Source organism: Garra rufa, chromosome 7 (assembly GCF_049309525.1).
Source record: "Garra rufa chromosome 7, GarRuf1.0, whole genome shotgun sequence".
NCBI lineage: Eukaryota > Metazoa > Chordata > Actinopteri > Cypriniformes > Cyprinidae > Garra > Garra rufa.
The window spans coordinates 52736912-52752373 of NC_133367.1; the positions used below are offsets into that span (position 1 = coordinate 52736912).

General features: G+C 32.2%; 1 protein-coding gene across 1 annotated transcript in view; it reads left to right on the forward strand.

The window, feature by feature from the left end:
• Positions 1-15462, forward strand: part of ephb3b (eph receptor B3b) — a 52499-nt gene that overhangs the window by 21496 nt on the left and 15541 nt on the right. The window contains exons 2-3 of the mRNA XM_073844633.1: positions 6973-7037; positions 12669-13341. Of these exons, the coding sequence (XP_073700734.1) occupies positions 6973-7037; positions 12669-13341 (738 nt within the window). The remainder of the gene's footprint in view (positions 1-6972; positions 7038-12668; positions 13342-15462) is intronic.

Genomic DNA, 15462 nt, shown 5'->3' on the forward strand with positions numbered 1-15462 from the left:
ATATATATATATATATATATATATATATATATATATATATATATATAATAAAAATTACATAATAATTATTACATAAAAATTATAAAAAACAAAAAATTATAAAAAAGATGAAACTATGCATAAATAAATAAAAAAAAACTATATATAAAAACAAAAGTAAGAAAAAAAAATCATTATTTTTTTTACCAAAATTATTTAAACAAAAATTTTATTACATTACATTATTTTATTAAAATATTTTCATACAAAACAAAATAAATAAATAAATAAATAAATACAAAATGAATCTGATTTAGGAAAATTAATAAAAACTATATAAAAAAAGTATGAAAAATGAAAAAAAAAATAAATAAATAATATATATATATAATATATATATATAATATAAAATTATTTAAACTAAAAAACTAACTAAAAAAAAAAAAAATATATATATATATATATATATATATATATATATATATATATACATACCCAAAATAAATCTGATTTAGAAAAAAATGATAAAAAAACGATATATGTAAAATAATATATATGTAAAATAATAACATAAAGTATAAAAAATTAAAAATAAAAATTAAAAAAATAAAATAAAATAAAATAAAATAAAATACAAAAATTTAAAAAATAAATAAATAAATACAAAATAAATCTGATTTAGGAAAATTAATAAAAAACGGTATATAAAAACAAAAAGTATGAAAAATGAAAAATGAAGGAAAAAAAACTTTAACTCATTAACTTTTTTTAAATCAAAATTATTTAAAGCATAAATAAAATAATAAAAAAAACTATAAATACAAAATTATGTATATATATACAAAAACAGTATGATAAGTAATTTCAGCTAGTTTCCAAGCTGTTTAAAACTGTGTATATATCAAAATATTAAGAAATACTATAATAGTATTTCAATGATGCTAAGATAACAATAGTGTAAAATTAAAGCAAGCTATTTATTTTATTTTGAGGTCTCTTGACATCGGCTCGACCAATTGCATGAGTTTGGGGGCGGAGCTTCGGTTCCGACTGACCAATGGAGCAAAGGAATCGTCATCAGAAAACCGGTTTAACAACTTTTGTTTGTTTGTTTTTTCTTTTCAACTCCATTTGGTGATGGTAATGGTGCATAAAGTATACACCAGGCCTTTCATTTTCATGAAATGCAAACTTCTATGTAAATTCAGCTCTTTTTAGTCCTTAATCTCCACTCTCCTGCTCCAGTCTTGGTTATTTCCCATGGGGTTGTTCTTACTCTCCACATCTTCTAACCTCCAAACAACATGAAAAAAGAAACGGTAAAGCAGAAATCCTGCCGTAATCTCTCACCTGTCTGCCCACACGCCACTGACTCAGTTTCTAAATCCACTGAACATTCTTTGTATCAATAGAGCTGGTTTTGTTCACATACCCGACCTTAAAACCATTGCTTACTGGAACAAAGAAATAGTTGAAGGCGCTCGTAAAGCTGCAGAATGTGTGTTGATTCAAGTGTTTCTGTGTCTTGCTGTGTTATTAGTGCAGCTCTGTCATTACAGGATTAGAATGGAAGAGCTGACCTTTCTTACAGCGATAAACGTTTGTGTGTTTTAACATGCAACTCGGAGAATGTGTGCCTTTCAATGTGTGCATGTCATGCAACTTGTACGTTCAGTGTTTAAAACAGAAACAGACTTATCATTTTGTCGTTTACATAGATTTACATATTTACCTCTAAACATCCGGCTACGCATTTTGATATCTTTTAAGTAGTTTATATTCTCTCTCTCTCTCTCTCTCTCTCTCTCTCTCTCTCTCTCACTCTCTCTCTCTCTCTCTCTCTCTCTCTCTCTCTCTCTCTCTCTCTATATATATATATATATATATATATATATATATATATATATATATATAACTAAAAATGTCTAAAACACATGCACATATATATTTGACCTTTTATTTCATATAAGTTTCCTTTTATTTTAATAATATGGTATTGCATGAAAAATAATGTATTTATTATTATTATTATTATTATTATTATTATTAAAGTGTCATGTTTTTTTAAATGTTATTAAATACAAACTGATTCATGTTTTTACTATTATTATTAAAGTTTCATGATTCAAAAATGTGTATGTTTTTAAGTAAAACTGCTTTTTAAAAATTATTATTATTATTAAAGTTATTTTTTTTAATGATAAGGTACAATAAAAAAAAAAATAAATAAATAAAAAATATTTTTTTTTTTATTATTATCAATAAATAGATTTATTTATTTTTAATGATAAGGTAGGGAATAAAAACTGATTCATGTTTAATAAAAATAAATACTAATTTAGGTTTATTTTTATTATTAAAAGGTCATGATTTATTTTGATATGCTTTTGAATTAACCAAATTCGTGTTTTTTATTGTTATTATTAAAGTTTCACATTTTTTTAATGATAAGTTATTAAAACTGATTAATGTTTTTAAAAGTTATAAAAGTTTCATGATTTTTAATAAAAAATATACATTAATAAATAATTAGTTCATGTTTTTTATTATTATTGTTAAAGTTTCCTGTTTATTTTTTTTATTATAAATTAATTTTATTATTATATTATTAATAAAACCTATTCATGTTTTTTTTAAATAATTATTATTAAATTTCCATGTTTTTTATGATACTTTATTAAATAAAAACTGATCCACGTTACTTAAATAAATAGTTGATTCATATTTTTTTATTATTATTGTTAAAGTTTTCAGATTTTTTTTAAATGATGAATTATTAAATAAAACTCATTCATGTTTTTTCCAAATAATTATTATTAAATTTTCATGTTTTTTAAATGATACTTTATTAAATAAAAACTGATCCACGTTATTTAAATTATTATTTAATAAAAATATACGTTAATAAATAGTTGATTCATATTTGTATTATTATTGTTAAAGTTTTCAGATTTTTTTTTTTTAAATGATGAATTATTAAATAAAACTCATTCATGTTTTTTTTTTTTTTTTTCAAATAATTATTATTAAATTTTCATGTTTTTTTTACATGGTACTTTATTAAATAAAAAACGATCCATGTTATTTAAATTATTATTTAATAAAAAAAAATATGCGTTAATAAATAGTTGATTCATGTTTTTATTATTAAAGTTTCTGATTTTTTAAAATTATAAATTCTTAAATAAAACCTTTTTTATAAATAATATAAAACTTTCAAGATTTTTTTAAAATGATACTTTATTAAATAAAAAACTGATCTATATTTATTATTATTATTATTATTATTAGTAGTATTAGTATTAGTATTAGTATTAGTATTATTAGTTTTGCTTTTTTAATGATAAGTTATTAAATTAAAAATTATTCATGTTTTTATTATTATTATTATTATTATTAAAGCTTTTTTATTATAAGTTAAATAGTGCCTCATATTTATCATTTTACACAGCAGTGTAACTATACTATATATATATATATATATATATATATATATATATATATATATATATATATATATATATATATATATATAAATTGTTATATAGTTTTTAACTAGTTTGCATTGTATATAGTTATTATTTTCTAATGCTATTTTGTAACATAATCTTTTTTTCATGACATTTAAGTCAACATGAGGTGAAAACACGAACCTGCATTTGATTTAGCAGCAGTTAATTCATGCATCCTCCTTCTTCCTCAGTTTTTCAGAAATGCTCTGCCTCACTACCTTAAGTTTACAACCTGTGCTTCATGTCACCGAGTTTACAGGCTAAAGTTTGGCCAGGCTTCACAGTTTACACAGAGGACTGGTCGCGCGAGGCAGAGCTTTCCTCACAGCACTCGTCACTCAGGTTAGATGCCCATATTATATGGCTTTTTCCTCAGAACCGAGAGAAGCAGGAAATCAAAGGCCGCCTAAACAAAACTGTCCCTGTGTGGAGCCATTTTAACTGTAGCTCGGGCCGTAATGGAGGCTGCGAGTGTGAATGAATTGTCGCATTGAGGGCATGGCCTCTCGCCCCCCTGACTGCGGCGGGATGGGGTGAGGGGCGGCTCGCCCTCCGCTGCGTTCGCGCTCTCATTGAGCCGGGACTTGCCTCCTCATCTAAAAGCGCGCTGGGCTGACACAATGCTCGGCTTTGCTGTTTTTCAGCAGCGCTTACAAAACGCAAACAAAACAGAGCCACAGTCAGTCGCCCGAACCTTCGCTTCTTTTTCTCTGCGTTTGAAGACTTGGCTAGCTCGGCTTTCTTTTGAAACGACGGTGGACCTGTCAGACAGTGACACTATATGACGGAAAATCAATGGCCGATTCTTCCTGGAGGATAAACAGCTGCCTCAGACTTGTGCAAACACTTACAGTACATGTTAGAAACTCTAATACTTCAGGTTGATATTTCCTGTAGATGCATTCACAGGAGTAAACAAAGATGAATAGAGCACATAGGAATCATGTAAATTTGGTATTAGCATCCGGCTCGAGTGACACGATCTCAGTCAAATTAGACTGACTGATATGATTTTGATTGACAGGTGGGTGGGCGGGTCTTTGCCGTCATCTGGGATGCATCAGGATCAATTTAAAACAAAACTAAAAGATTTATAGCCTGATAGCCATAATATCCATATTGCAATTTTACTTTTGTGCTATAAATTATTATTAATGTTAATATTGTGAAAATAATATGTATTATTATTATTGTTGTTGACATTTTTGAGTTATATATTGTAATTACAATAAAACTACACAAGTACATATTTTCAATGTTTACAATAAAAAACATTTTTAACCGAATCAAAATCAAGATATTGTTGTTTCATCCGGTGCAGTTTTTTTTAAACCAAAATACAATTATTATTTTTTTCCCCTTAAATGCTATTTTTATTACTTAAAAAAATATAATATTTTAGCTGTAATAATAATAATAATAATAATAATAATAATAATATAGCATAAATAATAACTTTAATATAAATAATAGGTATTGTTGTTGCTGTTGTTGAGTCATATTTATATATTTTATAATTAGAATAAAATTGCACAATAACATTTTACAATAAATAAAATAAATTAATAAAATGTTATTTTCTTTTATATTAAATTAAGTTTAATATTTAATATAATATAATATAATATAATATAATATAATATAATATAATATAATATAATAATGTAATAAATTAATGTGCAGCATGGTTATTATTGTTAACTAAAACTAAAATTAAAATGATAATAATAATAACAACATTAATAACCTTTTTGTTACTTCAAATAAATGTTAATTGTAATAAAATATGAAAATATAATATAATAATATATAATAATATAATATATTATAATATAATAAATTAATGTGCAGCATGGTAATTATTATTAACAAAAAATAATAATAATAAAATGATAATAAGAAAAACCTTTTTGTTACTTATAAAATAAAATAAATATTAACGGTAATAAAATATGAAAACTTTTTAAATTTGTATATTTTATTTGATTTATTTTATTTTATTTTATTTTATTTAGTTTTACTTAATGTGCTAAAGACCTAAAAAAACAAAAATTTTAAATAAAAAACAGTATATACGATTAAAAAAATAAATAAAAAAATGACAAAAACACAATAAAATTACAAAAAAACTAATATAAACATGAAAACAGGTATTTTATTTTATTTTATTTATATAATTATTTTATTTTATTTCAGCTATTTCCAAGACAACATTTATTATTTTTATTTAGTTTAACTTGATTTTATTAAAAACCTAACACAGCTATTTTATTTATTTATTTTTTATTTTATTTTTTTTATTTAATTTCACTTAATGTGCTAAAGACCTAAAAAACTAAAACTTAAAATAAAAATTTATTTAAAAAAAAAACAATATATACGATAAAAAAACACAATAAAATTACAAAAACTTTAACTAAAATTAACATTAAAGCAAAAAACATAAAAATAAAATCTAATCCAAAATATTAACAAAAACTAAATCAAAATAAAAAAATATTATCATCATCATAACATTTTAGTCAAATTGTGCCAATGTACAAATAAACACAGTAAACCTAAAACAAATAAATAAATATTTGTAATTTAATTTCACATCTTAATCGCCATTTTTGCCACAAAATTGCAATTATTTTTGCTCCGAATCGTCTTACAACCATTTCAACACTGTTTATCCCTCACTTTGGAGCACAAGAAACATACTTTGATATTCATTTGAAATCCTCCCATTCATCTCATCCAGTGAACACAGTCTCAGCGTGCAATAGTAACTGCAGCGGCGACGTCTAAACAGCCGAAGCAGGTGGCGGAAGGTAAAATGGTGGACTCAATATGTCGCCAGTCGAGGCTGAGTGAGTGTGCTTTCATTATAATAAAAACAGAGAGCTGCACATATGGCTGCTGGGATAAAAACAGAGGAAAACAGACAGGCAGAGCATATTGGGTATTGAGGAAACTGTGGAGATCTTCCTTTTGTGAGTTTTATGGTGCTATTCAAGAACTCCTTTGCTCTGTTATATATCCTCTTGAGTTTTACAGCTGCTAGCTTAAGGGTGCGAGTGTGTGTGTGTGTGTGTGTGTGTGTGTGTGTGTGGGAAGGGGAGCGGGTTGTCTTTCAAAAACACTTAGCTTTTCTTTCCCACCCAGCAAATACACGGCTAATTAAATCTAATTAGAGGAGGGCTGTCATAAATCTTTGACAATGCCTTCTGGATCACCCACAAAGCTGTTTTGCCTTTCTGCCGTCTTTTCACCGTTGATTAGCGTGATAGCGTTTCCTCGTGAATTTACCGCAACGCATTAATACCTATTAACAACACGCACGCTGACAGTTATGTGTTGCGGCGCTCGTCCCGCACAGTGTGAGATCACTTCCTCCCCATGGTTTTTCCAATTCCATTTCCATTTCCATTTCATTCTCTTATGTTTTTGTTGTCTGGGTCTTAAAGTGGATCTTTGTTTTTTTTTTTTGGTTCTGCAGAAACACTGATGGACACCAAATGGGCCACCACTGAACTCGCTTGGACCTCACATCCTGAAACTGGGGTGAGTTATTACTCTTGAGTGTTTGACTTTGGTTAAGATGAACCCATCCTGCTTATATGATCCGCTCCTCCAGTCCAAATAAACCAGGAGACTCTCAAAAAATCCTCACCCTTAACATTAAATAAACACCAGTGTTTTGGTCTTTACTAAACTGCTATTTTAATAGCTTTAATAGCTTTTTTTTTTGTTTTGACACACAAAGTTTCATTGTGTCCCCCTTTTTGTTTTGTTTAATTTTGTTGTTGTTCCTTTTCATTTTGTTGCATAGTTTTGTTTATTTGTTTTTTTCCTTTTTGTTTTGTTTTGACTTTTGTTGCATCATTTTGTCCCCTCCCTTTTTTGTTCCTGTTTTGTTTCGACTTTTATTTAGTTTCAGTGTTTTTATTTGCTTTCCCCCTTTTTAATTTTTTTTTCCCTATTTGTTTTGTTTTGATTTATTTTGTTGCATCATTTTCATTCATCATTTTTTTGTTCTCTTTTGTTTTTTGTTTTATTATTTTGTTTAGTTTTTTACTTTTTATGTACCATTTTTCCCTTTTTTTATTCCTGTTTTTTTTTGTTTTGTCTTGACTTTATTTCATCATTTTATGTTTGTTTAGAATTTTTTTGTTAGTTTTTTTCCTTTTTTGTTTTGTTTTTGCTGTTTTACTTTGTTTCATCATTTTGTTTATTTTGTTTCCTTATATATTTATTTATTTTTGTTTTTACTTTATTTTTGTTTCTTTTTTTCCCTCCTTCTTTTGTTTTGGGCTTTTCTGCACTATTTTCATGGCAAATAAAGACATTCTAACCAAATGTTTCACTACCATAATTTAAGCAAACAAACAAACAAACAAACAAATAAATAAATACAACACATAATAAATAAATAGAAAAATAGTTTTTTAACTACTATTTTACTATCTAGTATTCAGTATATAGACCTTTTGATTAGTTTTGACTTTTATTTAGTTTCATTGTTTTCATTTGTGTTTTTCCTTTTTGTTTTGTGTTTTCCTTTTTTATTTTGTTGCATCATTTAGTTTACTTTTTTTGTTTTGCTTTGTTTGGTTTTGTCCCATCTTGTTTTATTTTACTTTATTTTTACTTGTTTTTACTTTTGTTTTGGGCATTTTTTGTGCTATATATTTACAATAAATAATAATAATAAAAAAAAAACATTTACCTAAAATTTCACTACCGTAATTTAAGCACGCAAATAAATAATACGAAAATAATATTTTAATGGTTTACATGTTTTCTCTTTTTTTTGTTTATTATTTTTTTAAACTTTTATTTAGTTTTATTGTTTTGTTCCTTTTTTATTATTATTTTTTGCTTCCTTTTGTTTAGTTTTTTGCTTTTTTGTTTTGTTCTGTTTTGTCTTATTTTGTTGTATTATTTTATTTATTTATTTATTTGTTCTCTTTTGTTTTGTTTTGAATTGTTGTTTAGTTTTTATCTCATCATTTTGTATTTTTTTGTTTTGATATGTTATAGTTTTGTTTAATTTTTTTTAGTCTTGTTTTCCTTTGTTGTTTTGTTTTGTACGGTTTACTCTGTTTTTTTTTCATAATTTATTTTTTCCCTTCTTCTTTCATTTTAATTAGTTTTTACTTTATTTCGTTGCATCTTTTTTATCTTTTGTTTAGAGCATTTCTTTATTTTCATGACAAATATACTGTACATATTTCAATCAAAAATCTCTCTACTGTACTTCAAACAAACAAACCGATAGATAGATAGATAGATAGATAGATAGATAGATAGATAGATAGATAGATAGATAGATAGATAGATAGATAGATAGATAGATAGATAGATAGATAGATAGATAGATAGATAGATAGATGGATGATAGGCCTCATTTACATCAAGAAAAAACTAACTTCTAATTCTTTCCAATGAAGTCTTTGATTTGAAGGTTAAAGAATGACTCGCACATGTTCTTGACCGCTTTCGTGAGATTCCCTCATAAATGTCATAGTTATAGATCCTTTAAATCAAGAGGTATTATAAGAGGTCCAGTTACAGTCTTGTTCAAATATAGTGTGTTAAACACAGGAAGCTCTGAGTTTCATCAGATAAAGGCAATGCCCAGATCAGATTTCACCCTAGCCGTGTTACATTTGTTCTCCAAAAGTGAAATCTGCGCCCACGAGCTTTTGGCAGACACAGCAGAAGTATCCTTCGCTCAGTATATCTTTCACAATACCCAGACACTGCTGCCTTTTCTTACTTCTTTTGTTGGGATTTGTCTAATTCTTCGGGTCTTCACCTCTATATATCCTCTACTTCAGGGCTCTGCATGTGTCCATTGCCCCTTTCCTGCCCCCAACCACACCATCTCAGCTGTTGCAGGCACCCCTCCCCAAAAACCTTTACTTCCGAGTAACTTAGCACTAATGCACCGAGGCACAAGATCAGCCCCAAAGACACAAATCAACTGGCATCTCACCTTCCCCGTCCATATATTACTCTTGTAAATATCCCTCCCGCCCCCATTAAGGCACTAAAACCCACCAGCACAATGGGCCAAAGCACAACCCCTTTACACCCCAACAGATGCCGCCTTTCAGGACATACATCGTCCAGTTCTTTCCCTTCTGCTCTCTGTCATGCACACCGCTATACATTTCACCCTCGTCGACCCTACTGTATTTTAGGACAGACAGGAGAAATGTGGCACCAGTGTCTCCTATCCTTAAATTTCAGTGTCCTGGACACTTTTTATTTCGATCTCAAGTTGAAATATTCCTTTTAGCAGAGTGAATCCATATATGTGACCCTGGACCACAAAACCAGTCATAAGGGTACTTTTTTTTATTTCCATTGATGTGTGGTTTGTTAGGTTATGACAATATTTGAGGGTCTGAGGGTGCAAAAAAAAGTTGTGCAAATGAAGTTCTTAGCAATGCATATTACTAATAAAAAAATTACATTTTGATATATTTATGGTAGGAAATTTACTAAATATGTTCATGGAACAAGATCTGTACTTAATATTCTAATGCTTTTTGGCAGAAAGGAAAAATTTATCATTTTGACCCATACAATGTAATACTTATGACTGATTTGGTCCAGGGTCATATATATGAATCCATTATTTATTTATAGTTATGAGAATTGGGGTGAGGTGTTGCCTACTGGTCATAATTAATTTTCTGAAAAAAAAATGTAATTTCTTATTTCTGTTAGGGTGAAATGTAATTTTGACTTTTTTTCAGCCACTGGATTAATTGGCACCCTCCATATCTCTCTGTCCTACGGCACACTCGTTTCTAATTTTTGTGTGACACTAAGTTCAATGGTATGTCGCACCCAGAAAACCGAAATGGGAACTGTGCCCAGATAATAAAAACAGGGGCATAAAAGTTGGAATAAATCCCAGTCTGACTCAGCAGTTCATTTCATTTAATCTGCCACGAAAAAAAAAAAAAAAAAAAAAAAAAACACTATTAGTCATTAGTTTGACGCCTGTAACCCGAGAAATAAACACAGATAAATACAGACTGTAACACCATTAAGGAAAAATAAACATAACGACCTGCTGTCGTTTAAACCTGACCTGTTAACTCTTCCAAGATAAACAAACCAAGTAAAAAAAGAGCTGTGATGCACTTACATATTTATAAATAAACCATATGAACCATCATTCCACAGGAACATCAGTGTCTAAAGTAAATTCATTCATCGTTTTTTACAAATCGAAGCAATGCAGCAGGGGGAAAATCAATAAGTGTAACTTTTCACCTTGAGACAGTACTTTCCTAAATCAACATTTAATATGCAGAAATAACTTAATGTAGGCTTATTAGCTTGAAATTGAGTTGAAAAGATATTGATTGGTCATCTGGAAAGCCGACTACCCTAAGCCGACCGGTACCCCTAAATAATTTGACACGAGTGCGATGTGTGGGCCACTTCTTCGGTCCAATTTTTACTCTCTCAGCAATTTATTCCACTGAACTAAATGCCCATTTATACCTCATTCTTTCTCCTGTCGCATTGACCTGATGCTTATTATTGATCTCAGCACCCTTGGTTTAGAACGCCAGTGATAAAGCGGAGAGTTCTGGAAACCCTGTCTGCCTCGGGTCCCCGGGGCCCGTAGGGATGAATGGCCTGTCCGCACAACATCCATATCTTCGTGTTAATTAAAGACTTCACCTCTACACAAACACTACGCTACTCTCTCAACAAATCTCTCGATGCCGTGCTAGTTTTCTCTTTCCTTTTTTGCTACAGCTCATTCTCTCCTTTAGGATCGCTTTTTCTTGCTCTGAAATTGAACTCGCTGTAATCAAAAGAATTGGGACGGTTTCCCAAGGTTGAGCGTGAATCTAATTGTTCCTTTACTGAATCATTTCTTGTTGATATAGTCTGTTTAAACAAGCCAAGCTTGATGTAAAAACATTCATTAGCTGCCAAGATTGCTAGTTGGCATACTTACTTGACCACAGTCAACAAGGTAATGCTTGTTGTGTCACATGGTGTCGCTTATGTCACCATTTTGGGTGCCCAAACTTGGTCCTGGAGGACCAGTGTCCTGGAGAGTTTAGATCCAACTTGCCTCAACACACCTGCCTGGAAGTTTCTAGCATGCCTAGTAAGACCTTGATTAGCTGGTTCAGGTGTGTTTCATTGGGGTTTGAGCTAAACTCTGCAGGACGCCAGCCCTCCAGGACCAAGTTTGGACACTCCCGATTTAGTACCGCATAAGCCAGGGGTGTTCAAACTCAATTCTGGAGGGCCACTGTTCTGCAGAGTTTAGTTCCAACTTGCCTGGAAGTTTCTAGCATGCCAAGTAAGACCTTGATTAACTGGTTTAGTGTTTTTAATTAGGGTTGGAGCTAAACTCTGCAGGACACCGACCCTGCAGGACCAAATTTGGAGACCCCTGACATAAGCAATCTTGAAGATACCCCTCACCTGTCATTTTAAAATATGTATACTCTTAATTTTGGTAGATAAGAAATCATTTTGGTAGAGGACTGAATGGAGCTTGTTGATCTGCATGAATACAATGTAATCATGATGGTTTAATTGAACAGTAATTGATTGTGAAGTGATGCAGAGAGTACTCCACACTCGAGGTATGAGGTAAACAACCACTCGTTGTTTTATCCGATGGAGTTCTGACACTCCGCGGTAATTTTGATGAATTTGCCAGGCAGGTTTCCTCATTGAACTGGCGAACGCAGATGAAAGACCAGCGTGCAGCTCCCCACTTAATGACACCACGCAGAATGTGTAATTGAAAAGGCACAAACCAAAAAGCACAAAATTTAATTTCCCCTCTCTTTCATCCACCCCATTCACTCTTTTCTCGGTTTGCTCCCTGCGTTATATTGTTTCTTAGCTCCAGTGTGTGGGGCTGGAGCTGGGAAAGAGCAATTTATTGCTCTGTAGCATAACACCTCGGAGTTCAAAAGCCCTGGATAACATCAAAATGAAAATGGATTCATTTATAATACTGACAATAAGGTGTATTGTACCATACTTTAGATAAAACATTGGTAATTGCTATTGTTCTGTAGAGCAATCCTCAAATGCAGTCGATATATAAAGTGCTAGCTCATACTGAAGGTGAACTTGTGTGTTGTTTATATCTATGACTTAGTGTTCTCTATTTTCCCCTTTTTTTCTCAGTGGGAGGAAGTTAGCGGTTACGACGATGCCATGAACCCCATCCGAACATACCAAGTGTGCAACGTCCGCGAGCTTAACCAGAACAACTGGCTTCGCAGCGACTTCATCCCTCGAAAGGACGTTCTCCGTGTTTATGTGGAGATGAAGTTCACTGTACGAGATTGCAACAGTATTCCCAACATTCCAGGATCATGTAAAGAGACCTTCAATCTGTTCTACTATGAGTCCGACTCGGATTCAGCCACCGCCACCAGTCCTTTTTGGATGGAGAACCCTTATGTTAAGGTGGACACCATTGCTCCAGATGAGAGCTTCTCTATGTTGGAGTCTGGCCGGGTCAATACCAAGATTCGCAGCTTTGGTCCACTTTCCAAGGCTGGGTTCTATCTGGCTTTCCAGGACCTGGGTGCCTGCATGTCTTTAATCTCCGTCCGAGTTTTCTATAAGAAGTGTTCCACGACTATTGCCAATTTTGCCGTCTTCCCAGAAACGGCCACAGGTGCTGAGGCCACGTCACTAGTCATTGCCCCCGGCACTTGCGTGCCGAACGCTCTGGAGGTGTCTGTCCCTCTTAAACTCTATTGCAATGGAGATGGAGAATGGATGGTTCCTGTAGGTTCCTGCACTTGCATGGCTGGGTTTGAGCCTGCAGTTAAGGAGACACAGTGTCAAGGTGAGTGCTGATATATGTGTTTTTTCTCACTGTGCAATTTGTTTTATCTCTTGGTATCACATTAAGCCAAATGGACAAATCATCCTGTTTTTTTATCAAGGTGTTTGGTCTAACAGCAAATTTGGTTATTCGACCTCAATTTAAGCAGAGCAAAGCAATGAGTAAGTCTGTATGTCTATCGGAGTGGAACATTTTGCTGAGAGAAAGGAGCGGTCTTGATGAAAAACATATCAGGTTCAGGCTGAGGTGAATTAAGCCAGCGTGTAACATAGCCGCGGTGAAAGTGAGCAGAGCAGACAGCAGGAGGTCAAGGGTCAAATGGAGAGCTGGGAGTGAGAGGAGACCGGAATCGATTTGCGGACCAAGGGCAAGGGCTGCAGTGAAACATTAATGAAGAGCACGAGATGGAGAAAGAAAAGTAACCCTGACAGTCAAGGCACCAGAAGTGAAAGGTCGTAAAGAGACAGTCGGTTCCAGCGCATTAAAAGAACTACAAAGAAAGAGCCACTGAGTAGTGAACCTCTGGGGTAAAGAAGTAAACTGAACAGCAAATTATTTGTGTGTAGAGAAAAGATGATTATTTGTGGTGTTTGAGCTAATCATAACTATTATGATTCTTCATAGAGAGAGATCGAGATTTAAGTAAACGCTACATACACAGTTTGTGCTGTATACTACTACTTTTACAAATATATAATACTAAGCAATTTACTTAAATTTTCAGCTGATAGGGTTAGGGTTTCTGAAAGCAATGCCTTCTCCGGACAGTCTCCCATGGCTATTCTGGTTTGGGTTAGAAAGGACGCAGAAATGCACTGGCCAATGCATGTTTTTGATAGGGCTGCTCCACTGTATGGATTGTTATTAGTAGGGTTCAGTTAGGCCTCATTCATCAATTAGGGTTAGGTTTAGATTTAAGATTAGGTACAGGGCTAGAATTCCCTATATTATGGTTCAAAAAAGCCTGAATCCCATATTAGAGTTATGTTTAAATTTAAGATTGGGTACAGGCTAGAGTTCCTTAAATTTGCCCCTGTTAGGGTTAGATTTAGACTTATGGTTAGGGATAATAAAAATGTGTGAAAAAAATCCCATAGTTCTACATTTTGTGGGAACTAAAATATCTTGAATATGACTAGGGGTAGGCACATTTTAAACTGAGATGTAAGAAACCAGCCAGCAACCGTAATGTGCAAAAAAAGAACAAGAAAGAATGCCTTAGGAATAGCATTGCAACTCTTTGGCAATCTACCATAAAACCCTAGCAACCACATGGTACCCTAAAAAGTTAAGAATCACATAGCAATGCCATGGCAGCCACTTAAAACACCTTAGCGAAAGCATGTTTTGCACCACTCGCATTATGCATGTGGTTGTCAAATTAATGAAGGACTTTTATACTACTGCCAACTTGATATCAAACCTGCGTATACCCGTAGGGGAAAGTGGGCAGTTCTTTGGAAATCTGCTGCCTGATGTACAGTTAAAAACTCATTTGTTTGCTTGTGGTGGCTCAAGGTGAAAGCCCTGGCGGCTGTGCCCTGATAAAATGTTCTCTAATCAAGCCAACCGGAAACTAAAGGAGGGATAAATCTCTCTGTCACCTCTCTCTTGCTCGCCTTCATCTGAAGGCCGTTGGTCTCATTAATACCCTGCCAGAGCACAGTTAGGACATTCACATGAATATTAATCGACAAGACCCTTTTTTCCGTAGCGCTCCATATTTCCCCTATCCGTTCTTTCTCCTCGCTTCCAATTTCACCACAAATTCTAATCACTCCCTAAAGTCCTATGTTCTGCTCTCAATGAGAGAGGGAGAGAGGGTTTGGGCAATAGAGTGTGAGCAATAGACTGTACTGGAGAGAGTGTACAAGTAAGAGAGAAAAGCCACAGGATTTGCATTTCCTTTGCTTTCTTTCACCTCGCCTCTCTCTCGCTCTGTCAGGAGAGCTGCTAGAGGAAGGATGAGGATGAAAGGAAAGGGCTGACTTCTTACCTTCTTGGAAGCGATTAATCAGCACTTTCAACCCTTCAGAAAACAGCCAGAGTTTTTTGAAGGGGAATTTTAAGCAGTCTTTCATGGGGGCTAGAACTAGATGGTTTCATTTGTCTCTCCAAGAT